At 38.0% G+C, this 27,543-nt stretch overlaps 1 protein-coding gene and 1 pseudogene across 1 annotated transcript in view; both read left to right on the forward strand.

Moving 5' to 3' along the window:
• The first annotated feature begins 9,331 nt into the window (after positions 1-9,331).
• Positions 9,332-27,543, forward strand: part of LOC135702835 (homeotic protein empty spiracles-like) — a 131,204-nt gene continuing 112,992 nt past the window's right edge. Inside the window, exon 1 of the mRNA XM_065223875.1 lies at positions 9,332-10,284. Within this exon, the coding sequence (XP_065079947.1) occupies positions 9,468-10,284 (817 nt within the window). The 5' untranslated portion in view covers positions 9,332-9,467. The remainder of the gene's footprint in view (positions 10,285-27,543) is intronic.
• On the forward strand, positions 11,814-13,708 carry LOC135702823 (uncharacterized; annotated as a pseudogene).

Here is a 27,543-nt window from a genome sequence, read left to right on the forward strand (position 1 = left end):
CCGAGTGAACACTGTTGACAGTCATTATCACAAGTGAATTAATAAATAGGAACAAACTCACCTAATGAATCCATGAGCAATGTCAACCGGATGAAATTTCATGGTGCTGCCACCATTCTTGCTTGAATCAGGATGATATCCACCAAGCCCTTGGCCGCTTCCTCCAGCTCGTACTGATGATACTTTTCAACTGAATCAACATGTTGCCTCTCCTTGAATACACCTTGATCCATGGTGATTTAGGAGGAGAATGCGAAACGCTTCATCACCGGCTAACGAAGACAAGGAGTACTCAGACAGTTGGATATTCAGCTTCGCGTGGAAAGTTTGCCCGGATTCGGTGTCGGTTCAAACCAACGTTCGTGATCTTCCGTCGGGTAGTAACGAAATAGATTTCCCGTTTTCTTTTTCTTGATCATCGCATTTCAAGCTTATTGCGTATGGCATATTAACTTATTGAGTGCTCTCAACTTGCACTTCCACAGTTATTAATTGAGAGCTTTCGATGCCTGTACTATTTTTGCATTAGCATAATTGTGTGGCAAGTACAATCATACTCTATGCCCAGGGAAGTCGAGAAATTTTCCAACCCGAAAAATTCCTAGACCAGACCGGGAATCGAATCCAGCCACCTCCAGCATGGTCTTGCTTTGTAGCTGCTTGTTGAACTTTTTTAATAAATTTCTGAAGCAGAACATTGTTTCGGATGATTAGAGGCAAGTGAGAGTTATTGCCATTCGGAAACCTGGTAAACCCACGTCGGATTATAACTCGTACCGTCCTATAGCGATGCTATCCTGCATACGGAAATTGTTGGAGAAAATGGTTCTTCTTCGTCTGGACACGTGGGTCGAGACGAATGGTTTACTTTCAAATACGCAATTTGGATTTCTGAGGGCCAAAGGAATGAATGCTTTCAACCGAAATTCAACTGGCCTATGCTCGAAGACAGCAAATGGGTTCAGTTTTCTTAGACATTAAGAGGGCTTTTGATACTGTTTGTATCGACGTCCTTTCGGATAAACTCCACGATAGTGGGCTTTCACCAATTATGAACAACTATTTGAGCAACTTGTTGTCTGAGAAATATATGAGCTTCTCTCATGGAAACTCGACAACTTCACGAATTAGTTACATGGGTTTCCCCCAGGGCTCATGTTAAAGCCCCCTTCTTTATAATTTTTATGTAAAAGACATTGATGGTTGTCTTGATGAAAATTGCTCGCTAAGGTAGCTTGCAGATGATGGCGTTGTTTCCGTCACCGGGCCAAGTGCACCGGACCTGCAAGGACCATTGCAAGATACCTTAGACAATTTGTTTACTTGGGCTATGAATTCTCTCCAGAGAAAACTGAGTTGATTGTTTTTTTCTAGGAAGCATCGTCCTGCTCAGTTACAGCTGCAGCTAATGGGTAAAACATTCACTCCAAGTATTTCTTTTAAGTATTTAGGTGTCTGGTTCGATTCCAAATGCACATGGGGAAAACATATTGCGTTTCTGAAACAAAAATGCCAGCAAAGGATTAATTTTCTTCGTACAATTACCGGAACTTGGTGGGGAGCCCAGCCGGAAGATCTGATTAGGTTGAACCGAACAACTATCCTTTCGGTTTTAGAGTACGGTAGATTTTGCTTCCAATCCGCAGCAAAAACACACATCCTTAAGTTGCAACGGATCCAATTTAGTTGCCTTCGTATTGCGCTAGGCTATATGCACTCGACTCATACAATGAGCCTCGAAGTACTCGCGGGTGTTCTCCCACTGACTGATCGTTTCGCTCAACTGTCTTTCCGGTTTCTCATCCGTTGGGAAGTAATGAATCCATTAGTAATAGACAACTTTGAGAATCTGCTAGAGCGAGATCCTCAAAGAAGATTTATGAGTTTGTACTATGAGTACATGACGCTGGAGCTTGGTCCTTCTTTATTAATCTCCAATCGTGATTGCTATCAAGCCTTCTATAGTTCCTATGTAAATTTTGATCTGACCATGATACAAGCAATCTATGGAAAACCAGATCACCATCGGTCGAAGGTTTTTCCCTCTATTTTTTGCAATCAAGTACCACCATGTAAGTAACGATACAAGTTTTTTTCACAGATGGGTCAACCATAAATGCTTATGCTTCCACTGGATTTAGTGTATTTAATCAATTTCATAGCGCCTCCTATACACTGAAGAAACCATGCTCCGTATACGTTGCGGAGCTCGCAGCCATATTTTACTCAGTAGAGCGAATTGTCTCACTACCTTTTGACCATCAGGCCGATGAAGCACTCCCCGTATTTCCTGCCTGAAATATGATCTAAACTGAGAGCTTTATCTAACTGCTCCTATACTATCACCTTAGCTTGGGTCCCATCTCATTGCTCATTTCCGGGTAATGAGAAAGCGGACTCGTTGGCTAAAGTGGGCGCTAAGAAAGGCGATATTTTTTAACAAATCGCCTTCAACGAATTTTTCTCCATTGCTCGTCAGCAAGTCCTCATCAGTTGGCAACAAAAATGGAATGATGGTGATTTGGGAAGATGGCTACATCCTATTCTTCCACAGGTGTTGAACAAACCATGATTCACTGTTCGTTAGACTCGCACTTGGGCTCTCAGGCAGCAATTTATGTGCGTGTGGCAGTGGTTATCACGATATCGAGCATGTTTTTTGGTCATGTACCTTACACCGTGTTGTCAGATCTGAGTTATCCACATCCCTCAGGGCCCGAGGAAAACAACCCGCGATACCCGTTAGAGATGTCTTGGCGAGCCGAAATCTCGACTATTTTTTAATTTAATTTTTGTATTTTTAAAACGGATAGATCTGAGGATTTAGTAGTTAGTGTCATCTTGTGTTCTCCCAAGTTGTTAGCTCCACATCTTTTTGATTTACGGTTTAGCGACTTTGCAGTCAATTTAATTGTTTATAGGAAAGTTTGAACATACTGAGAGGTAAGCACATATCATCGGTAAGAGACATGTGTGTGAGAAAATTTGCGAAAAAATCTAAGGGCACCGGTGGGATTCGAACCCACAATTCCCATTCAGTACACGGGTGCATTGCCAATTATACAACGGTGGACCTATGGTCTACGGATGTATTTGGCTAATGACATTTGAGTTTCGAATCCGTTCCCCACCCTAGTCTTTTTGCGCAAGCGTTCTCTGATACACAACAATCGTCTATTATCGACGATATGTGCTTGTACCGCAACCACTCAGTATCAGTCGATGTGAACAAACACAGCTCATTTTTGTTGTACATCTTACATGCTGAAATATGTCCAGTGCAGTATGAATATAACATTTTGAGCTGCCGTCCCCATCGGTGTACCCCCATGTCTATCTTTTTCATTAGTTTGTCGCTTAGTTCCAGATCAAGAGCACATTGCTCTCCAAATCTTGTGTTCACAATCCCTACCCTGACATCCATTTGTTACAATTTTTACCCCTAACCGCAAGATAGCCACGAGAAATCGGCTCCACAAAGCTACAGCAAATGAGCCTGGAAAAATAAACGCATTATGAAAAAAAAACGGATGGATCTGAGGATTTAGTAGTTAGTGTCATCTTGTGTTTTCCCAAGTTGTAAGCTCCCCATCGGTGTACCCCCATGTCTGTCTTTTTCACTTCACTGCGACCAGTAATTTGATCCATTGCAGTATATCCCGTGTCCTTAGTTTAGTGCATGTAGTATTACTCTATCACTATTGAGAAATTATGAAGTATTCGGTTTTGATACAGTTGTCGTTCTTGCCTTCATCTCAAGGAATCGATTCTAATTGAAAGGCCCCGCTACATATATACCCTTCGGAGTGTTGAAACACCCTCCAAAGGCACGCCCGTTTTTTCAGTCAAAATTGGATTCCTTAGTAACAAAATTAAAGAATGACACCGATTATGACCATGCATCATAACCCTAGTCTTAACCACTTCAAACTATGGAACAACGAATAGAAGATTTGGGATCACATATATGAAGACTAACTATCTAATTTTTCCTTGCTTCAAAATCATCCTCGGTGGACAAAGCCGAGTCTTGTCACTATCAACAAGCCATATAGGGTAACAAGGAGAAAGATGTGTTCCTTGGATTACTGAAAAATCCTGTTCTCCTAGTTTGAAGTACACACTTAGAAATAACTAATTTTACACGAAACGTAATCCATATTGGACGTAAATCATGGAACGTAAACAAACATTTCATGTAAAATTAAGTGTTCTAAAACCGAAACATAAGCAAATCGACGAAGAGAACGTTTCATTGAATTAATCTTTTGGTTTCTTTCAACTGATTCTTATGTCAAAAGTGCCGCTTACATGTGTCGGTCTTAGGGAACCTAAATTTACATGACATTCTCGTAGTGTGTAGTCAGGGCTAGGAATCCGTGATAGATCTTACATCCTGTAACGTCAGTGCTGGTAGCGAGTCACTTTTTAGTAACTTAGTCACTTTTTTCAAGCCAAGTCTCTTTTTTTAGGCCAAGTCACTAAAGTCACTATTTCTTGTAATCAGTCACTATTTTCAACTTTTTAAGCGTGAATTTATTTCAAAATTGATCATTCTTTGCTTCAGGCGTTTAATCGTCTTTCTCTATCTACAGGGTGTCTATTCATTTTTCTAAATAAAATTATCTGACTTTTCCAGGGTTTCCAGTATTTTAACGGATAAATTCCAGGGTTTTTATTGTAAAATGTTTTAAATGCGCTAAAAATATTCCTTTTTTTTTTTGTAGATCAAAAACAACAGCAATTTACCTAAATGTTTTTAAGACATGTCAACCAGTTTTAAAGAAACAGCTTTACAATCAAATCCATTGAATGTTGAATTTTATCACTTACTTAATTTCTCACTTAATATTTTGATTTTTTTGGGGGAATTTCAGACCTTAAGAGCAGTTTCTGTAGCTTTAGTCCAGACTTTTGGAGCAGTTTGAATATTTATGAAATTTAAAGGTTTTTACGGGAATTCCATTTATTTTCGAGCAGCTGAACCGAGATCTTAAATAGAATTGACAGTTTTAGGGAAGCTTCGAGAACATCAAGAAAGATTAAAGAATCAAACAATTTCAAGGAAATTGTAGAAACCGTAAAGAAGTTGCGAGAAACTCAGGGAATTCAGAAGCGTCAGGGAATTATGAACATATATCAAACAAATTGCTGGATTATTAAACAAATTAATAGAACTTCAGGTAACCACTGATTAGTTCAGGGAAAATTGGGGACCGTTTATAATGGTTATAATACTTAAGGGGTTACGCCTACCTGCAAGACCGAAAAAAAACGAAAGTTTGGATTTTTTTTTCTCGAAGACGACGCAACATGTTGAAAATCGGTTTTCTGTCGTTTATTGAACACACATTAAATGGTACATTTATCAGTCGATGCCCCCCGCACGGCTGCTCCCCGTGGACGATGTTCTAAAAAACGCTTTTTGCGGTGCCAACTGCGGTTTGTGATGTAATCATCTGAAATAAAAAAAAAATCGTTAAGCATACGTGTTAAACTAGTCCTTGATCGTTCGATTTTTTTTTAAATTTTTTTGACAAAATAGCGGCCTTGCAAAGTTGAAGTGCCGATTTTTGATCCTTAAAATTTGTCTTTGATCGGCTGTAAAAAATCGAAATTAGATGATAGTCGAAATCCGAACGATCGTGGAATGCACAAAATAGTACTGAACAGAAATCAAAACGAATCGGACGAATGAAATGTATACATTTCGAGAAATTTTTGGCACCGGTTTTGAAAATATGATTCCGAGATAATCGCGTTTAAAGTTTCAAGTTGGGTTTAGTCCACTATAAGTGAATATTTTTGTACGTCGCATAACATTCACAATTTTCACCGGATCAACTTGATCTTTTGAGGAAATATTCTTGACTTTATATACTTTCAATTAGGACAATAAAAAAAAAGAAAAAAAGATTTTTTGAAAGTGTCGAAGCTTCAAGGCAAATAATTGAATTTCAGTAAAGTTGCAGGTTCTTAAAAAATACTGAAAATTCAGGGCAGTCCAGAGAACTTTAAAAAATTCAATAATCGTTTAGGCAGTTTAAATACCACCAGGAAAGTCTAGGCTATTGAAGAAGTTTTAAATAAATGTCGATAATTTAAGGGAAGTGAACTTCAAAAAAGTCTTGAGAACTTCAATGAAAATCATAGAACTATATTACATATATTACAATTATTTCGTTCTAATTCCATGAAAATTTCGGTAGCACAAAAGTTCCAGAAATTTAGAAAAACTTCGAAAACTTCACAGAAGGACTGTGGTCTTCACAAACATGGAGCTTAAGGAGAGATCCGCGAACTTCAGGATTTTTTATAAAGATTGGGGAGGCCAGTTCGTTTAGTTTCAGAAAATTAGTGGGAAGTTTAAAGCAGTTCCCAGATTTTCAGATAACTTCAGAGACGTTAAAAAGTTAATTGAGGTCTTCGCATACGTTCAGAAGCTCACTGAAGCTTAAACATTTTTAGGGCGGTTCAATTAAATTCAGCGCAATACAACAAGGTTCATGAGAACTGCTAAAACTTTAGAGAAGTTTTAAGAATTTCAGAAAAGAACAAAGAACCTCAGAGCAGTTCCGTTAACGTTAGAGAAGTCACATAAATTTTAAAGAAGTTTAGAGAACTTCAGCGAATTGTTAAACGTTTAGAGGAGATCCATGATCATTGAAAAAATTTAGGAAACTTTAGAAAGTCCTAAAAAGTTCAGGGAAATTTAAAAATTTGATGAGAAGTATTGTGAGTCTCAGGCTAGTTTCTCAAACTACAAAAGAGCTTCTAGGTACTTTCATTAACATCAGGAAAAAATAGGAACTTTCAAGTAGTTCTGAAAACCTAAGAATAGTCCATTCCATATTCTACGGAGATTTCCATTGAAATATTCCTCAAAATTTTGGTGAAGCTATCCTCCGAATTCAATTTTCTTTTAGTTTTCCTTGGAATTCTCCACAATAAGAAACCCTTTCGAAAGATTCTCCGAATATTCATTGAATTCATTTCAGATTTCCTTTTCAATCTCTCCCCTTCCCTTGGAATTCCACTCACATTGAAAGTCTCCTAAGAATTCATTGGCATTTCTCCTCACAAATTACTTAGATTTCTTCTCATAATTTGTTTGGCAGACTCTCCTGAATTCATTTTCCGAATTCCTTTGAAGATGTCCTGGAGTTATTCTCAGATTTAATTGTAATCCTCCTTTAGTATTTTCAAAAAAAAAAATCCAAGGACTTATGCTCCGGAGTCGTTTTCTCCCACAAACTTTATGAAATTATGCTCAGAATGCCCTTGGAATTTTCCTCTGAAGCTCCTCAGAAATTCCTAAGAGTTTTCATTAAAATTTACTTTTAGGTCACTTTTTAGTCACTATTTTAACAACTATAAGTCACTATTTGGTCACTTATTTCATCAAAATGGTCACTAAAATCACTATTTTTAACAGCAGTGATTGCTACCAGCCCTGTGTAACGTACCACGAAAAGGCGATCTACCCACGCTACGGGGCTAGTATGTTGCTTAGTTCCAGATATAGAGCACATTGCTCTCCAAACCTTGTGTTCTCAATCCCTACCCTGCCATCCATTTGTCACAACCTCGGGATAGCCGCGAGTAATCGGCCCCCGCTTTACTAAGGTTGGTTTTTAGTAATTTTGTGATCTAAACAATGAATATCGGCTCCGCAAAGCTACGACAAATGAGCTCTGACAGGCATCCTAAAAAATGGAGATAACCAAAAAATCGAACCTAGGTTCTGTTAGTGCGCATTTAAATGGAAAAATTAGCGCAGTATTTCCTCTTCAACATAAATGAACTTTAAATTTGCAAAACCTCCCTGCCGAATGAAAATTGCATAAATTACTGCCGAACACATTCCGTCGGCTCGTAAAAGCAATCAGCCCCTCGAATGTTATTTCGTTAACTCCTGCAAACGTAATGGATACCCAGTGCATCAGAACACCGGATGAACAAAAAAAAAATCACACTCCAAAAAACCCGAGATCAGTTTCAGCTGCCCATCCTCGGGCCCCGCACGGTAAACAAACACCAGGAAATGAAATCTCATTAAACCCAGTTATTGATTTTTTACTCCCGATCCGGTTCAAACGAAACCATCCATCCCATTTCACTAAATTGGCAAACAACAAAATGGCACCGACAGTGAACGAAACGAAAAAAAAAAATCGCGCTCAGATCGCAAGCGGATCCTCCGTCGTCGTCGTCGTCGTCGTCGTAGTCGTTTAAATTAATAGCATTGCGGCAAAAGTGGAGTTTTTCCCAGCTTCTCACTCCATCAAGCCGCACGGCGCGGCATCGGAACATTGGATCGGATCGGAGAGGCGAGAAAACTCGCCTCATCCAGAGTGCACAATTTAATTTGGTGCCGCTCATCGCCTCCCACTTCCACTTCGTTGGTCCCACCATTAAATGGCAGGAGGACTCGCTGTCAGCGGTGTGGCGTGGTGTGGTTTGGGAAGAAACGTGCCTGGAATGCTCTCGAGCCAGGGACTTGGAAATGAGCGAAAGCAAATGGCGATAATAACGAAAATAAAACACCAAATAACATACCAGACAATTATAGAATGAACTTTTAACAAGCTTCTAATAATATATAATAAATAAAGTAAATATATGCCATTACTGCCGCAGCACCGCACGACAAAACCTGCCCATTTCGACCTGACGTGTAGGGGGTTTCTCTGTGGCAGGGGTAGGAATCTCGTCTCATGGATTGAGCAGGGAGGGAAAAAACATGGTATGCTTCGGTCGAAGAAAGGGTTGAAAGCATCGGTCGCTCTTAACTGGCCTGCAGTAGGGCTGAAAGCTTTCCGCACGCCATCGACCAATCACAGCCGAGCGAGGTATGATGGTTGTACATAAATTAGCTTCTTAGCTCCGCCCCTGTTCGAATTTTCCTCTTCGCACTCTTCTGCGGGCTTGAGCTTTCCGCCTTGGGATCGAGCGGTCGGGTTTTTCGGTATTGGTACCGACCGGAGCCGGTTGTTTGCGTGTATTGGAGCACCCTGGAAGGCCCATGTAGTTGCTTTTTATTATGTGACCAGGCGTCGTTGAACGTGGAACGGCGTTTCTCTTCTACGTGCGAGCGTGCGTGTAATCTGCGGGCCCCGTGAAGTGTTAAAAGCGTTGCTTGTTGTTGTTGTTTCGTTTTGTTTTTGCCGTTCCGGGCGGCCGGGGTGCTAAACGAGGCATGAACAAAAACACCCGAGAACAAATTAAGCTGTTTGCAGCGGCATGAAAGCGCCCCCTCGCGGTTTTCGGAACACTCAGGGCGCCTTCAGGTGATTCTTTCTCTCGGTCAGTGTGTGCACAAGGTGGTAAACATAATGTGGCTTGCTAGGGAAATCTCCACCCAAGTGATGTTTGATTTAAGGAAATTTTTCGCAATATTGATCAGTGAAACTTCGGTAATGGTAAACCAACAGTGAAGGCGGACTGCTGCTAAGTGATTGTGTAAAATGATGCCACTGGCGCCCACTTCCGTAATGGCGATGCCTTCGCAGAAGCCTCGCATCGGATTCAGTATCGAATCCATCGTGGGTAATAGAATGCCAAAATCGCCTCCGCCGCCGCATTTCTCCCCGAATAGTGAAAGTTCCGAACGACCGAGCAGCCCCTTCAGTGACAATAGTTACCCCAGTGATCTTCAGGGACATCTAAGATTCCCGCAAACCGCCGCGGACATTCAGCGGGCTCTTCGAATGCCGGAAAATTGTTCCCTCAGTGACTACAGCAACCGAATACAACGACTCAACCACAGTTCCTCACCACCGGTTGACCTGAACCGGAACAATCGACGCCATCCGGAGTCACCGCAAGAATGCCAAGACCTGTCCCGAACGGACAGCAGTAAAAGTCCACCTCCTCCGCAAACCCGTCTCACTCCCGGGGACTCCACCGCCCGGAGATCCCAGACTCCATCTCCTCAGCCGGGCGGTCATCCACTGGCCAAAGGTCCAATCGTAGTTCCCGGTATCCCAGCCGGTTTGGTTCGACCCTTTCCCGTAGGTCATCCGCCGCACATGAACGACCTGAAACCGCTCCCTCCCTTCCTCAACCACCAGGAAATGGCACTCCACAACCAGCATCTCCTGGCGGCGCAGTTTCAAGCGGCCGCAGCCCTGGCCCATGCCCACCAGGCCGGTCAAGGATTCCCACCGCATCCGCATCATCCGATGCACCAGAACCCGAACATTCCTCGCGACAGTTACCCGCTGTACCCGTGGCTACTGAGCCGTCACGGTCGTAATGTGTTCCCGCCACGATTTCCTGGAAGTAAGTCATGTTTTTATTGCACTCTACCACTTTACATTTTTATGTGTTTTTATTGTTATGACTCGTCCATCGTGATGATGATGATGATGGAAACGGAGGAAAATAAGACTGAAGAAAGAAAAAAACGCAATTAAACTCCAACGGAAATTATGCTAATTCCCTGCTTGTGTGTGGCAGGCAGGCAGGCGGTCAGTGTGCAACGAGCGAAAGAAGTGCACTCTTGAAACAATTTTGCGGTTTTGAGATGGCCTACTTGGCGGTTCTAGGGGAAGGACGCTCGGTTGCTAATTTGGGTAGCGATCGTTATCGCTTTCCTTGGAGCTTGATTTTGTAGAGCTGTTTTTATTAGATAGGGCGGGGATCCGCTGATTGAAGGGTTAAAAGGGCGATATTTAATTGTTTTGCAAAAGGAATTGAACCGGCATTGAGAGCTTTCTAAGACGATGCCATATTTTTGTAATCGCATATTGTGTGGCAAGCAAATTGAGGGCAGTTGCGGTTAGTCGTGAAGTAACTAGATTTTCTCGGAATCAATTTTTTTTCAGAAGCGTTGCGCTCTTATATCAATAAACTTGACTAACTAGCTATACTTTTACTGCTCTATACTCACGGAAGTTGAGATGTTTTTCATCCTGAAAATGTCAATTAATTGAATGGATCTCTTTTTAAATTTTAAAGTTCAATTTACTTTGGTGCATTTTCGAAAAATAGGGTCACAAAATCAACAAAAAAATCTTGTTTTTATTATCCTAAATGAAAAACCTTGTCTTTGTGCCGACGAAAGTATTTTTTTTCAATTCGAAAAACAAGAATATTATTGTTGAATTTAAAATCAAAAAATTAATAAACATTCCTAACTAGACATTATCGGTCTAACTTGACGTTTCATGAAAAAAAAAATCCCTGTGGTAAAAAGGTACGCTTCCCGCTTTTTAACACAGGGCGCTCCAGTTTAATTTGACATCAACTCTGACAACCAGGCATGGAAAATCATTTACATTCATTTCATGCATTCATTTACATTCATTTGCCTCTCACTTTTTTCATCAGCAGCATTCCGCAAAATGATGTATAGAACTTTAGTAGGTTTTGTTATTAGCTACAACTTTTGCTCATAACTCAAATCTGTATCTCTTATGCATCACGAATTAGAGAGGGCAGAACTCGTTACTGTTTTTCAGTGAATGTAAAATACATTCACTGAAAAACAGTAGTGGATTCTGTTTGCTCTGGTTCGTCATGCATAAGAGATACGGATTTAAGTTTTAACAAAAGTTGTAGCTAATAACAAAACCTACAAAAGTTCAATACATTATTTTGCGGAATTCTGTTCATGAAAAAAGTTAGGAGCAAATGAATGTAAATGAATGTACGAAATGAATGCAAATGATTTTCCATGCCTGCTGACAACTAGCTGTCAGCTGATCGTTTTTCCTTGTTCTTTCAGCTTATCGTCTGACTCTATTTTGCAATAGGTTTTCCAATGTGTGTGATTTTTCTAACAAATATGTTTTGAAAAATATCGAGAAATGGAAACAAGATTTTTGAAAGCAGATATTAACACTCTGCCCAAAGTGGATTTCTTCATGGTTCAGCATTTCCTATCTACCAACGACAAGTTTCGAGATGCTAACAAGCGGGGAAAAACTCAGAAGTAAACGTTGATTTCTTTTACAATTTTAACATTGACCTAATGCTGCTGTGTAATGTTTAGATCCAGTAATCCCGATCACTTGAAATCAGCTATTGGCAGAGTACAATATAAAATAGAAAACAGCGTTTATACTGTTAAAGCTCCAGTAGTACCGGAACATATGGTGACCAAAAGGCAGTACAGCGTCGTGGCAATCGTCGACACTCAGCTGGAGAAGATAGAAGATGTTTATTGTGAAAGCGAGAGCGATGGATGCAAAGCAGCAGCTGGTGGCTGTAAGCACGCAGTAGCATTTTTATTCTTTTTATATGAAAAGTTCTCATCACCCTCACCAACTGATACCACTTGTTTGTGGAAAGTACCACAACTGGCGCGTGTCGATGAAAATATCCATAACTTCGATATAAGCAACTATACTAAATCTGGTGTGAAAAGAAAAAAATGATTCGGAAAACGGAAGTGGAAGGTTCCTTCGAAAATTACTGGAGAAGTGTCCTAAGTCTCACTCAAACACTGCCTTGAAGTATTACAAACCAACTCACCCAAGTGATTTATGCAGCATGCATAATATAATGCTTAAATTTAAATCAAAACCGGGGACATCTTATGATTCTAAAAGTGTTATTTCTTTTTGTAAAATGATCATGACAGCACTCGCTTGTAATATTAGTGAGATTAGCGTTGTGGTATAATTTGAAATTTGGCCGAATGACTGCATCAAAGTTATATAACTTGTCTCGTTGTGCAACTCCAGACGGATCTTTAGTTCATGCTGTTCTAGGACACAGTACCAAAACCACAGAAGCTATGGAAAGGGGTCTGCGGCTAGAGGGTAGGGTAGTTGATATTATTAAAAAAAACACTACAAGAATGTGAAACGTTGTGGACTGTTTCTACATCCTCGTTATCCTGCTTTCGGTGCTTCTCCCAGCGCAATCAATGAGACAACCATTTTCGAAATCAAATGTCCATTCAAGGAAGAAAATATCAAGTATTATATTAAAGATGATGGAAAACTGAAAGACAAAGTTAATTGCCAAATCCTACAAAAGGTAATGGCACAACGAGAAAATGGGGTACTAGTTCTTGCCCATCCAGGTTTTGAAAGAAGTACAGGGTGATTCAGAATAACTGTCACCGATTTCACAAATATGCAATTCTCAATGGGTAAAATGGGTACATGTTCAAGTATTTTTGTTTTAAGTGTGTACAAATATCAGCTTATATTGATAGTAGGATTTGAAATTTCATTCGTTTGTGATTTCAAGCAGCCATTGACGTCAAAATGGAGAATGGCATAAATCTTTAAAAAAATCTCTTCGAAAGAATGTAACATTTATTTTTGCATCATTATAGAGGTACAAAGGAACCATGCTTGGAAAATCCGTTCAATATCAGAGCTTAAACGCATCAACAGGACTCAAAAAGTGCTGGAACTAAAGCGTGCGTGCCAGCTGTGGTTAATTTTCATGACAAATGTGGCTGATAATTAAGGTAAAGGGAGAGAGATTTGGAATAAACTATGCTTAGTTGAAGATTATATATGTAGAATATCTGGAATATAATGATATCAAAAATTCATGCAAGCGTTCAACCGTTATGACGATTTTAAAAAGGGACAGTTATTCCGAATCACCCTGTAGAAATTCTGAAAAATTCGTAGAATTCCACTTAGTTGTTTTTGACAACAGTTACCTAACAGGAATAATGAAATTTAGTTACAAATTTTGGCAAGAACACATGTCCACTAAATTGTTTGAAAAGTTTTGAGTATTATATATTGAATTTTTCGATCACTGAGAATAAACTGGTACTTTTCAAAATTTTATTATATTTTATTGTTTTTATTGACACTCATTCTTAGTTATCTACCTACTCAACTTGGCTTGCAGATTAACTAATCCAGCTATGATAATAACAATATCGTCAAATTTATCAAATCAAGTTGATGGCAATTCAGCATGTGGAGCACACATTTTATACTCTCTGAATCTCCTAATGAGACGTTCAACATGGATCCTGACGCTAGCAATTTCTTTCGCTAAAATCGAGTCTTCTTTAGATAACGGTTCATCAGAAGATACGCTAGGTGGCCTAATAAGTACTCCTCCAACAATGGCTATGTCAGTTGCCACGTTTTTGAAACCACGATCGGCTAACACTCCTGCACCTGGGTGTATCATATCTAAATAACCAGACCGTCGAACGATTTTTTGGTCACTCGCACGTCCAGGAAATGCTTTGGAAATAAATGTGACCAAGCTAAAGAAGTGCAGGATATTAAATACTTCAATGCAGTGTTGGCAAAATCAGAAATCAATTGATATTTTTCCGCTCTCATGCACTCGCAATATCACGCGTGATATTGGAACAAAATATCATGCTTGATATTGATTTTACAAGCTCCTTTGATATTGCGAGACTTTTCACAACGTGCAAAAATCAAGCTGAGAGTTGACTCGACACAAAAATGATTCCATTGCACATCGTTTTCTTAGAAAGAGAAAGCATAGTTTGCTATCTCTTTTTAATCTTCACCGATGGCAGACGCGAAAGGACTGCTGCAAGTCATTATGGAAGTTTCGGTTGCATTCGGGTGTAAAGCAAAAGTCACAGTTTGGTGAGTTTTTTTAGCTTGATATTTTGAGCTGCAATATCACAGCTTGCAAAATCAACCGCAGTAGTTTGCTTGTTGATTTTTGTCTACGAAAATCAAGCGTGACCTTGGGCGTTGGTGAGATTTGATTTTTTTATATTTTCTCAACACTGATGACAATACACATCTTTGGAAGAACCTTCACCTATTAACTCATTTAAACTTTCACTACTTGGCAAATACTCGCTTCTAACTGATCCTGCGCTTGTTTTGAGGGTAGATCCTGCTGAACTTTGGACATTTGCGGCCGGAGTGAATGGTAGAGTCCTGTATGCTGGAATTTGATAAGAAGTCTGTATTGGCAAACATACTTTTGAATATAAAAAACAATAAATGATCCATAAAATATTGGAAAATATTCCATAAAAAACATCCAAAGGATCCATAAAACATCGGAGAAAATCCTTAAAACAGTGTGAATGATCCATAAAAAAATATCAATATGATCCATATTTTATGTAAAATTTAGCAACACAATTGTAAAAATGTACCGCTAAATTTCTAAAGAATAAGCATTAAAATTGTACGAATTACCCATAAACATATTGCAATTGATCCATAACACATTCAGCAGTGAACCTTAAGCTAAAGAAAGTGATCCATAGAAAATCAAGTTTCCGCACTTAAAAATATAACCATGTTCGAATTAAACTAATATAAAGTCTAAATCTATCTTATTGTTTATAATAAGCCTATTTCAGCTTGAAGCTGTCCAAATCGAGACTGCTCTGAGGAAGTTGTTTTCATTAATCCGAACATTCTTGAAGAACAGCATCGGATATAATCTCAAAATGTCAGAGGGATCAACACCACCGTTGAGTGAAGAACAGAACAGCGATCGAAACTGTACGCTTTGTGAAGACCATGACCACCTAGATGATATGGTCCAGTGTGATGTCTGCGATTTCTGAATCCATTATTGTTGTGCTGGTAAGACAACAGCTGTAAATGAGATTCCGTAGACGTGCTTGAAGTGCACAAATATGCTGAAGGTGCCAAAAGGAACCAAGAAGTCTGTCCCAAAGAAACCACGAAGCAGAAAGAATAGTGCGAGGAGTGATGCCGGATCCGAATCTGGAAAAGGAAGTACTAATGAGGTCAGCCTGGAGGAATCCCTGTAGTACTGTAGTACTGCGTAACTACTTAGATTTACTGCCCTGCCGTCTATAATTAGCTTCCAAAAGAAGCTTCTATAATAATCTTCTTAAGAAAATATGAAACATAAATGTTAATTTTATGGATCATACCTAGGGTAGACTAGTTATTGGTAGACGTTCTTATTATGGTGTGTTCAAATTATAGTCTATGGGATATACATATGTTTTTCATGTTTTGGACCCTTTTATAAAATTTGATCAATAAACATTGGAAAATTGCTACATTACTGCGTAGCTACTCAGGTTTACTGTTCTGCCCGTGTTTTTTTTGTCCGTAGAGCGGAACGATGGTCGAGCGTCTAGAATAAGCTTCTTAAAGAAGTTTCTAAATGAAGCTTCCATAGGATGCTTATTAAGAATATTCTTATAAAATCTTTTGGAAGCTAATTCTAGACGCTTGCCCGTCGCTTCGCACCTCTAGCTAAAATACACGGGCAGAACCGTAAATCTAAGTAGATAGTGGAGCAACTTTTCTAGGTTTATGGATAAAAATTAAAAAAATAATGTCCTGAACATGACTAATATACGTCTAATTTATGGATCATGCCTATATTTTTAAGTCCGCTAACTTTATTTTTTATGGATCACTTTCTTTAGTTTAAGGTTCATTGCTGAATGTTTTATGGATCAATTGCTATATGTTTATGGGTAATTCGTACAATTTCAATGCTCATTATTTAGAAATTAAGCGGTACATTTTTACAATTGTGTTGCTAAATTTCACATGCAATATTGATAATATTGATATACTTTATGGATCATCCACACTTTTTTAGGGATTTTCTCCGATGTTTTATGGCTCATTTGGACGTTTTAATGGAACGTTTTTCAATATTTTATGGATCGTTTTATCAATTCTAAAGGAGCATACTTAGGGCTGCCGTCTGTATTCCCACGTTTTTCATCAAAACATTGCATTGTACCGACACAGATGACTGGAGTAAAGTATCAGTTGCAACGCATCGGTCCATCACAGTCTGCTTGCAATTTTATCGAACGTTGTCCCTCGAGGTTACGTCAGCTAGTTTGGATCCTATAATTACCACCATTTAATAATCAATCTTTACTACATCTAAATAAACTCACAGCATTTTCATCTGATTTGATGGAATCTCCCGTACAGTTGATTTTAGAATCTGATAGCTCATCAAAACTTTCTAATGGATCCATCTCAGTGCCGAGGAGAAACGCATATCGTTCGCTGGGTGATTTCAGCGGCAGGTTCTTATGCGGCAAGATGTCCGGGTACAATCGAAAGTTACGGCTTTTTGTTCTCAGAATTAACATTAGCTATTCGATAATCACTTGGCTAGAATTCACAAAGGTCCATATTATTATAAAATCTTACCTCGAAGTGATTCTCACACACTAAAATTTTCTTCATTTCAAAAACTTTCGGCATGGGATTCTCAACATAAACGCCGCATCTATGTAACCACGTCCTTCTTGCCTCCAAATCTTTGGGAACCGGGAAAAAAAAATGCAAATCCGGAAATTCTTTTTTATTCCGGTTGCAATGTTTCACTACACAAGCCATTTTTCTTCCGTTCTGTATTCAACACAACAAATATGTAAACATAAACAAAAAGTTTTGTGACGTTTGGAGATAGTAGTTTTTTCATAATCAGAGTGGCCTTATATTCATACTATGGTTTTTCAATGTAGGGTTGACTTATCTATTCTCAAAATTTTAAAATAGAAAAAAAAAATATAATTTTACGTGCTTAGACTATGAATCAATATAAAAAACTTTGCTATATATTCCAGAGCCAAATCTCATCGATTGATGTCAAAAACGAGATAGGGCTTTAGGACCCTATTCAAAAGCAGTTTTTTTTTCAACTTGCAAAAAACTCGGGTTATTTTATTTCTTTTGCTATTTTACATTAAATGAAGCGATCTTTTTGCAATCTAAAATGATGCGGCGAAAAAAAACTGCTTTTGATTTTTTTCGAAAATGCATCAAAGTAAATTGAATCTTAACGCCTTCTATGCTAACTATTTTCGAACTACTCTGATTGTGCCAAGATACGATAGTCTCATTACGATTAGCATTTCCGAAGACAGAAACCCATGGAAACAGTGCTTTCATGATAAACTAACCGCCTTTAATTCATGTGCCCCTTTCACGAGCGTCCATAATTGTAATGTACGCCCACGGAGTTTGATAATTTGCAAGTTTTAAGGAAGAGTTTTCAATGTTTTGGATCGATACAACCGAAATATTAGCCAAAATAGTGAAAATTACCATGATTTTCATAATTCGGTTTCTCGAAAAGTAGCAAGTATTAGCAAAAATTCATTTACTTTCTGAAATGTACCATTTATCATTGATTGATGAAAGTTTGCTGGACATATAATTTTATATATTTGAGATATCTGAATTCATAGACTACAATGTTTATTCCAGCATGCGATGGAAACGATGGAATACACTCAAAAAAATTGTACAGCGTTCGCCAACGTGCAGCTAGCGAAGCATAAGAGACATACACTCAGAAAAATTTTCACTTTGATGTTACATGAAAACATAAATAGATTTTTTCCATCTAGTTTTTCTCATAAATTTTACGTTTTTCATATGTGGATTGGTTTGAAAGTTCTTATTTCAATCCACATACAACTCTAATAGGTAGTATAGGATTTGGAAATAAATTTCACTTTATTTTCATGTAGCATCTAAGTGAAAATAACTCAAAGTGAAAAGATCGTTGCCCAATCCACTAGAAAACAACATTGATTTTATGGTACTTTCTGAGTAAATTTTATTTTGGTTTCACTTAAATTTTAGTAAGTTTCTTCGTAGCACCATCCATTGTTAGGAATTTTAAAATTATTTTTCGGGATGATAAAAATTGTATTGTTCAGAAAGCTGATAATATATTCCTATTAAAAAATATCATAAACGAACGATAACACAAATAATAGAACTATTCCACTAATGGTTTGAATGATACCCAAACACGTCGTTAAGCAAAATAACCATAACAATTTTATTAGGGATGTCTTATGTGTTCCAGCAACTTCCGGCCAGCTGCACTTCCTCTGCCAATCTTTCGGGTGAGATCATTCCTCGTCCGTTCATTCCTCGTTCTAAAAACATACCATAAATAAATGGTGTATCATGACAAAAAAAATTCAACAAATCCAATGGTATTTGTGAATGCAGCAACAACTCGTCAGAAATGCACCGTTTGGATGCCATGGTTAGGTTTTGTTTGTGCCATCACCACTCAGAGATTTCACACTGTAAATTCATGTAGAATCTAAGTAAAATTATCTTACATGAAATTCATTTGAAACTTATATATATTCATCTAAGATTCAAAGCGTATTACATTGCTTTTAATACGATTTGTAATAAATTTTATTAACGTCATGTACTTTACAGACAATTTGTAATATCTGAAGGCTACGTGTTTTTTTTTCCAGTGAAATTTATGTGTCAAATTTTTTGAGTGATACACAAAGCTTCTTCGTGTTCATTCGCGAATATGTGTGCGTGTGACAAAAGTCGATGATGATAGTCAGCCCAGTGGCAGGCGCGTAGGCAACATGTCATACCGTGACAGCGGGCCCAGCACAGCAAAATAAATTAAAGGGCGAACACAAAATTATTGCGACACCGAATATGTCATGCCAATTTTTTTATAATGTTTAGAATCAAACCAAAATTTTAGGGTAGTTTTATACATATATTTACTTCAAAAATCAAAAGAAAAGTTAATCGATGGAGCCTTGAGTGTAAAATTGAACGCATTTTCGTTTGATGCCCTCCATCAAAGTCTTTACAGTGTCATCCGGTACCAGTTTCTCAGTTTTTTTTCATTTTCTTAACATGTCCTTCTCGTCTTTGACTGTCTTCTTGCTCTTCCGAAGTTCCCGCTTCATTATTGCCCAGTACTGCTCCACCGGGCGCAGCTCCGGACAGTTTGGCGGATTCATGTCCTTTGGAACAAAATGGACAGAATTGGCCTCATACCACTCCAGGACACTTTTAGAATAGTGGCATGATGCCAAATCTGGCCAAAATAGCGGAGCTTCGTCGTGTTGCTGCAAGAACGGCAAAAGGCGCTTCTCGAGGCACTCAGATTTGTAGATCTCGCCATTTACTGTGCCCTTTGTCACCCGAGTTTTAGCCGTCGATTGTTGCCGCTCATCGCGGTTTCGGAAGTTCTGTACCTTGTATGTATGTAGTCCAGCTCTCTTCTTTGCATTCTGGACGTAGCTCTGCGACATGCCGATCTTTTTAGCCAAATCACGGCTTGAGACGTTGGGATTTGCTTTAATCATCCGCTTCGCCTTTCCCTCCGTCTTTTTGTTCTCCGGTCCCGGTTTTCTTCCAGCTCCTTTGCCGTGGTCCAACGTCAACCGCTCCTGGAACCGCTTCAACACTCTGGAGACGGTTGAATGGTGAATGTTCAACATTTTTCCCAACTGCCGGTGCGACAGGTCAGGAAATTCCAGGTGTTTGGAAAGAATTTGTTCTCTCAACTCGTGTTGGTTCAGCTCCATTTTCGTTGAATCGAAAAACACGACTTCGAGTTTGACAGCATGTACACAATACACATCAATGAGAAATTGCACACTTTCTCATTGATGTGTATTGTGTTCATGCTGTCAAACTCGAAGTCGTGTTTTTTGGTTGATTTTTACCCAATGGTAAAAAAGTTATGCCCTGTTGAATGTGTCGCAATAATTTCGTGTTCGCCCTTTATTTGAGCCAGGGACATGCTGCCTACTGTCAAACGCTGCTGTTGGTATAGGCCTTGTCACTGTCCTGATGATAGTTGATAGAGCAGTGCACGGTCCCTAACCTCACTTTTTGGTTCCAATCATTTTGTCTCTGAGTAAAAGAGATGGCAACGAATGGGAGCCAAAACAAACCACCCAAAACTGTCAAAATTTACGGGTGAGAGAAGAGTGCAGCAAATCTTCGTGCACTGATCTAATTTTGAAATGAGAATACACATGTACTGATTGACTAACTGAAAATGTAAGTACGAAAACGGAAGCTCTGTTATTTCGAAGTAATATTGACTCTTTCGGTGGATCATAATTTGTGTTATTTTGGAGTATATAACTGATAATAATGGCTGAAGGTAGGTTATTTCTAATTGTTCAAAAGGTATTTATTTCATTATTGAAAATAAAAGTATGCAGCGTGAGTGTTCGGGAAATCGTGACATTATTTTTCAAAAAAATATCGCTCGTTGATCTGGAATCGCATGTGAAAAATTAAATTATTTGTCCCGAAAAGTGAAGCCTTTGAACAGTCCCTTCACAAATCGCTTAGATTTCTACAAGCAGACTTTGATTCACGTTATGCCAAGTCCTGCCGCAACAAGCGTTTGTTTTTTTTCCAAAAATATACAGAATGGCTGGATTCAAAGCTCAGGACGATAGCCCAAAGAAAAATGTAGGTGGAAGACCAAATGTAGGTGGAAGAGTGAAGATAGCCAACGAACAAGGTTAAACAAATTGCCAAATCAAGTGCCAAACTAGAGATCGAACGATTTACAGCTTTGCGATTTTTGTGCGAAAATGATCTTACAATAACAAAAGAGTTCAAGAAAATAGGACTGAGAATAAGTGAACCGTTGCCTTCTGGAGGCAAGTTCATTTTATCGCTTTGTTCGGATACACATTATTTCAGAATCCAGAAATAACGACAAGAATTACAGGAATTGAGAAGGATATCCTTCGTTGATGCGTTTCAATTCTGTGTGCGCTATCTAGCAAGCTTGAAATCGACGTAAATGCAATCGAAACCTACGCAGAAGAGACTAGAAGGTTGTTTGTCCATTATTATAGTTTTTACCCTTTGTCACCTATGGTAGGGTAACTGATGATGGTTGGACCTATTTAGGCTGGTTTCACACGACGTCAATATTCATGTCGTATTTTTTTTTTATGAATTCAACATATAATTATAAAAAGTGCGTGATTAGGGGAAAGATCTACCTTTCTTGTTTCTAATAATAACATAAAAAGTTAAATGTTATGAACAAATGATTTTATAAACGTTTTTATTCAGCAAAGAATTATGATTTTGGTTGGACCTATACTGATCTTGGTTGGACCTAAAAAATGATGATGGTTGGACCTATTTTTGCAAATGCTAGTTTAGCCCATATTTGTTCAAAACTTTTGTTTAGAGCTTATTGGTATCATGAAAAAACTCTTTTTATACAGTTTTTTATGAATTTGCTATTTAAAAAAATCAAGAAATTTGAGTTTAACTTCGTTTTTAAAAAAAGTTCACTTTCCACGCATTAGCTATTCATCAGGGCTCATTTTCTCGGAAATCATTGACCCGATTTGGAAAATTTTTAACGTCAAACTATAGGTATTGTGGTCCCATTGTAAGCTATTGAATATTTTTGGAATCGGTCAACTGGTTCCTGAGATATGGCCGGAACAAGTTCCAGGGTATATGGAAGATGGACCTAATTTTGACATGGAAGGAATAAAACCTATCATGCGACACTTTACATTACTTCCAAATTCGATAACAAGATCAATAACAAAATTGAGTGCCTTGGACCACATTGGCTTTTTCCGGGGGTGCCCCCGGCGAATTTAGGGGCTTAAACTGACAGAATATCAGAACTTAATTCCGGTTTTTTTTTCGTCTACAAAAAAGTTGTACAAAGAAGACTTTAAGATCTAGTCAAAACCTACAATTTTGATGAAGACAGTATGTTGTTATATTTAGACATTTTTGAGTTACAGGTATTTTTCAAGTTTTTTAGGGAATTTTTAAAATTGATTTATTCAAATTTAAAGAAAGTTGTCCTCGCAGTTTTTTCCTCAAATATTTCTTTAAGTATGGCGTTTCAGATGATACCACAAGAAAAATTTTAGCGATCCAACTCCATGTGATATAAGAATTTTAACACCACTTGGTTTTTTTAGCAAAATGGTCTATAATTTTTAACTTTAAGACTTATCAACATGCTTTGTTCAGCAAAAACGTGCGCCAATATTTGTTCTACAACTTTTTTGAAGATCATTTTCTAAAAGAAAATTGTTCAAAAAAGATAGAATAAAAAAACTGCTTTTTTAGGGACACCCTAACTAAATACTTAATAAATGCTCTAAAACAGTCAAATTAAGAGATAGATAAATGGTGTGTTCAGCAAAGTTGTCTAAAATAATATTTTCTACAACTTTGCACAGCAATGTAACTACCTATAACCTGAAACAAAAAAGTTAGAACTTGAATTTGGATTTAAATGAGGACCACCCTAACCGGATTTTTGCTCAAAAGAAGCATGGTATGATAACATACAACTTCTCTCACAACACTTAGCATCTTAAATGAACAACAACGGAGAAAACAATTTTTTCCTGCTAAATTGTCGATTTGGACCATAGTGCATTGTGATATTCCGATTGGTTTATTATCCGAAGAGGCGCAAGAGCGACAAAATAAATCCATTAGAGAATATCGAGAGTACCATTCTCGACAATTCAGTCATCTTGCAAACATCGAGGACGTATTCCATCGAATTTTGCTGACCTCTGACCCGGTGATGACAGTGCAGAAACAGTTTCCTCAAACCAAGAAAGAGTAATTTACAGAACCCTTGCAAATGCTGTTGCAATAATCGACATTGCAAGATAACAGGTAGTTGTTATTTAGTATAAAAAAAAAATACTTTGAATCTAGATATCTCATCACACAAGCACACATGTTCGAGGATATACATGAAGAAGCTTTATGCATACATTAGTACAGCGTTCGCCAACGTGCAGCTAGCGAAGCATAAGAGACATATTCTATCGTTTCCATCGCATGCAGCCAGCAAGCCGTGCGTTTGCGAACGCTGCTTGAATAAACATTGTAGCCTATGAATTCAGATATCTCAAATATAAAAAATTATATGTCCAGCAAACTTTCACCTTTCATTGATGATAAATGGCACATTTCAGAAAGTAAATGAATTTTTGCTAATACTTGCTACTTTTCGAGAAACCAGATTATGAAAATCATGATAATTTTCACTATTTTGGCTAATATTTCGGTTGTATCGACCCAAAACATTGAAAACTCTTCCTTAAAGTTTGCAAATTATCCAAATTAAAACATACACGTCGTTAAAAATGAAGGATTTGTCGTTTGTATGGAAAATAGTACAAAAAACGTAAATTTCAGGTAAATTTTACAATAATCACTATATCTTTGTTATTTGAAGACCTAAATCTTTAAAATCTTCAGCATTTTTTTTTTTATATTTTTTGATGTTCTACAACTTTGTCCAAGACATAAAACCTCTATCATGTGAAATAAGAAAGTTAGTATCGCAGCACCATCTATGCGGAGAAAATTGAAACTAATTTCCATTACGAGATGAAGGCGCATGTTAAACCGAGAAACTTTGCCAAAGACACCATTTCAATATAATGCAAACCCAATGCGCTAGAGGTTTTGTTGCTTAAGTCCGTATAGAGGGCTTCTACGTGGTTTCCATTATCCATTGCATTTAATGTATAGTCTATATACTCAAGTAAATTTGTCAAGGTCAAATGTCCTTTAAAGAAACCATGTTACATGTCAGTAATTCTATTTTTGGTTTGAAGAAATAATTTTTCATTTACAATTGCCTCGAAAAGCTTTGGAATGCAAGATATAATGGCTATTCCACGATAATTACGTACGTCAGTTTTCCGGACAGATTTAAAAATTGGTACTCCCATGTAGACATCGAAAGCGTTGACTTCAAATAATTGAAAACATTGATAAAGACACATACAAACCACAAATGGCAAGTTGAATGGACATCGACCAGTAATAACAAGCTGCGAGAAGTAAAGCATAGCGTAAAACCTTACAAGCGAGCGGTAGGAACAACGAGAAAAGAAAGCGTTATTCTAGCAGGACTAAGAATAGGGCACACCTTACTAACACATAAATACCTACTAGACAAGGAAGATCCTCCCGTATGTAGATTTTGTAATAGCCATTTAACTGTTAAACATATCTTTGTGGACTGTACCGAGTTAGGAAGGGAGCGGAACAACTTAAAAGAATCTCTTGCGGATGATGAGGAAACGGCCAAAAAAGTGTTGAAATTTCTTGAGGAAGTACAGCTTTTAAACACAATCTGAGAGAGGTTAAAATCAAAAACAAAAATGTAATGAAACATCCAGTTTTAAAGGACCCGAATGACAACTGTTAAAAGGTCAAAAAAAAAAAAAAAAAAAAAAAAATTGGTACTAAAATGCGCTTTTCCATATTTTTGGGAAGGTTCCGGATTCAAGTGACATATTAAAAAACCAAAACAGTGGAGCAGTGAGTTCCATTGCTAAACTTTTTTTTAATTACTGGAAGAATTCCGTCAGGCCCAAGACCATTTGAGGTGTTTAAATTCTTTAAAGCATGCAAAATATCCTGCACTTGAAGTTGATTGACACCAATGTCCCTTGAAAATTCTGGATGAAATGCAAAATAATCTTTGTCGGAAAATGTACCGAATTTTTGAAAAAAAGATTACAATTCCTTCCGAGCAATCCCCAACACGTTCGTCAAGATGCATTATTTTTTTATTTGGTATCAAGCTGGAGCTGCGAGACAGCTTAGTTTTGAAGACTTGACCATTTGAATAAACTTTGCTTCTTTTTTGACCATACAGCAGAAAGACTAGCATATGTTGGCAGCTTGAACACTGGTTTCCGTGTGTATTGTTTAAAGATAGTTATGGAAAAAATGCTGTGACGAGCGCGCGTAGATGCATCCGCACAGTAATCCGATTGAATAAGTAAATCCGTTTCGAACGAAATATCAAAATTATGTAAGTTACGAAAACCGCGCGAATTCCGCACGCCGAGCGAAAAAAAAAAATATAATTTAAAGAGTGCCACCAAAATAAATGTGATGGCCTATGTTGGCAAGTTGATTAATTTTGGTTTCCTCCCTAGATTTTCTATTTATTTTACTATTGAGCTTTGTTTCATTTTAGTTATTTTACCGCACGTATCAATTATTTCAAAATTTGTAAACCGTACCGAATAAATTCTAAACTATATAAGATAAAAAAAAACCTTGGCAAGCTCTACCGAATTGCGAATCACTTCTGCGTAAGCTCCGTAGACGTAGACGCGTTGATTCCGACAGCCGCGAAAAGTTAAACATGCACCAATACCACATAAGGAAAGATCGATTTGACAGTCACGTAGGGTTTAGTTCATAGATTAACATTGACTGCTGTTTACAAATACAAGTACTTGAACACTAAGAAATAAGTTAACTCAAATGCTTTAACCGCATATATCAGAGATTTCGCGTATTGAGAGAATATTATAGTAATCGAGTACAATAAGCTCAGGGGAAAACAGTACCTACAAAAGATTTAAAGTTATTAATTGTCACATACCTCTAATTTTACTTATTTCCTAAACTATTCCTCTCATTGTTAATCTGCTTAATGCTATTGGTCTGCTTGCGTTTTCTTATTGAAGTTCAAGACTGAATAGGAAGATTTATTCTACAACTTTAAATGTTAGATGCCTCCTTATGCGGACCCCCCTCATTTTTATTCATTTGTTAATCTATTTAATGTTATTAGACTTTCTGAAATTTTTTATTTAAGTTCATTTGATTTTTTTTTGTACATTAATTTATTTGATAAGGCTCAACCGAATTAACTTAACAGAGCCGAGGATTCATGGTCACTATACAATACATCTTAAAGCTATAGTCAAAAGGTACAACACAATAAACACTTTATCTTCCGCTATCCAAAAAGCCTCCTCCATCAGAACTGGAGCCGCTTCCAGTAGTTTCATTGTATGGCAAATTGTTGTACGCCAACGAGGGTCAGAGCGCGTCTATTGCAGCAATGGACGCAAAACGTGGTCAGCACTCACACACTCATCACGAAATGGTTGCTTTCCAAAGTCGACGACGCATCGACCGAAAGAACTGCTGATGAAGAACAATGAGGAGGACCACACAATGGTTGCTGCCGAGAAAACAGACGATCGCGTGGCACACATCGAGAGTGGCCTGCTTTTGTCGACAGCCGAGTGAACACTCAAGTTCATTTGATGATTATGATATCTAATTAGTCTAATTTAATAAATAATTGAAATTTCTAATTCACCTAATCAATCATAGCCCATGCTTTTTTAAGTACCTACTCTTGTGCTTGTAATATAAAATTAAACGTGTTTCAAGTACTTTTGACCTATACCTATGTATTATATCTTAGTTCGACCCAGGTGACACCTTCAAGTGACTAAAATGCTTCACTTTGAAGTTAGTTTCCTAGCTGATTTTTAATTATATAGGGTGATCCAACTATGCTCACACGCTTCCACTATGATGTACCACAAAAATACGTATGGGTATGTCACAATAGAAGCACGCCACAGTGGAAATCCCGAGCCATAGTTCAAACACTTGATATATATGATAGTGGTTTACCACCCATTGTAGCACGGAAACTAAGTCCGACAGCAGTGGGCTCACTTCTCTGTTTGTCTTGATCAAGCTTAATAACGTCTGATTGTCCTCAACTTGTCGCTGTATGAAGGGCCAAAAACGGATTGGGTAGATCGATAGGCAAAGTCGGCTATACGCATCTACGGAACAATAAAGAATCTCCTTACAGCAACTTGATCAGCCAACTGGTCAAAAAGACAAGCCCTCAAACAGGAAGATGCCCCAATGGGTGTGGAGAAGAACCCGCCCTTTATTCACGAAATGTTATCAACATGGAGTTGGCATTCCCACTCTCCCCGTCCAAATCGCTTCAATCGGGTGCCCCTGTTGGACCGTCCCTTCC

The sequence above is a fragment of the Ochlerotatus camptorhynchus genome, unplaced genomic scaffold (assembly GCF_037179485.1).
Source record: "Ochlerotatus camptorhynchus isolate MF236.1 unplaced genomic scaffold, CSIRO-AGI_Acam_v1.1 ptg000201l, whole genome shotgun sequence".
Classification (NCBI taxonomy): domain Eukaryota; kingdom Metazoa; phylum Arthropoda; class Insecta; order Diptera; family Culicidae; genus Ochlerotatus; species Ochlerotatus camptorhynchus.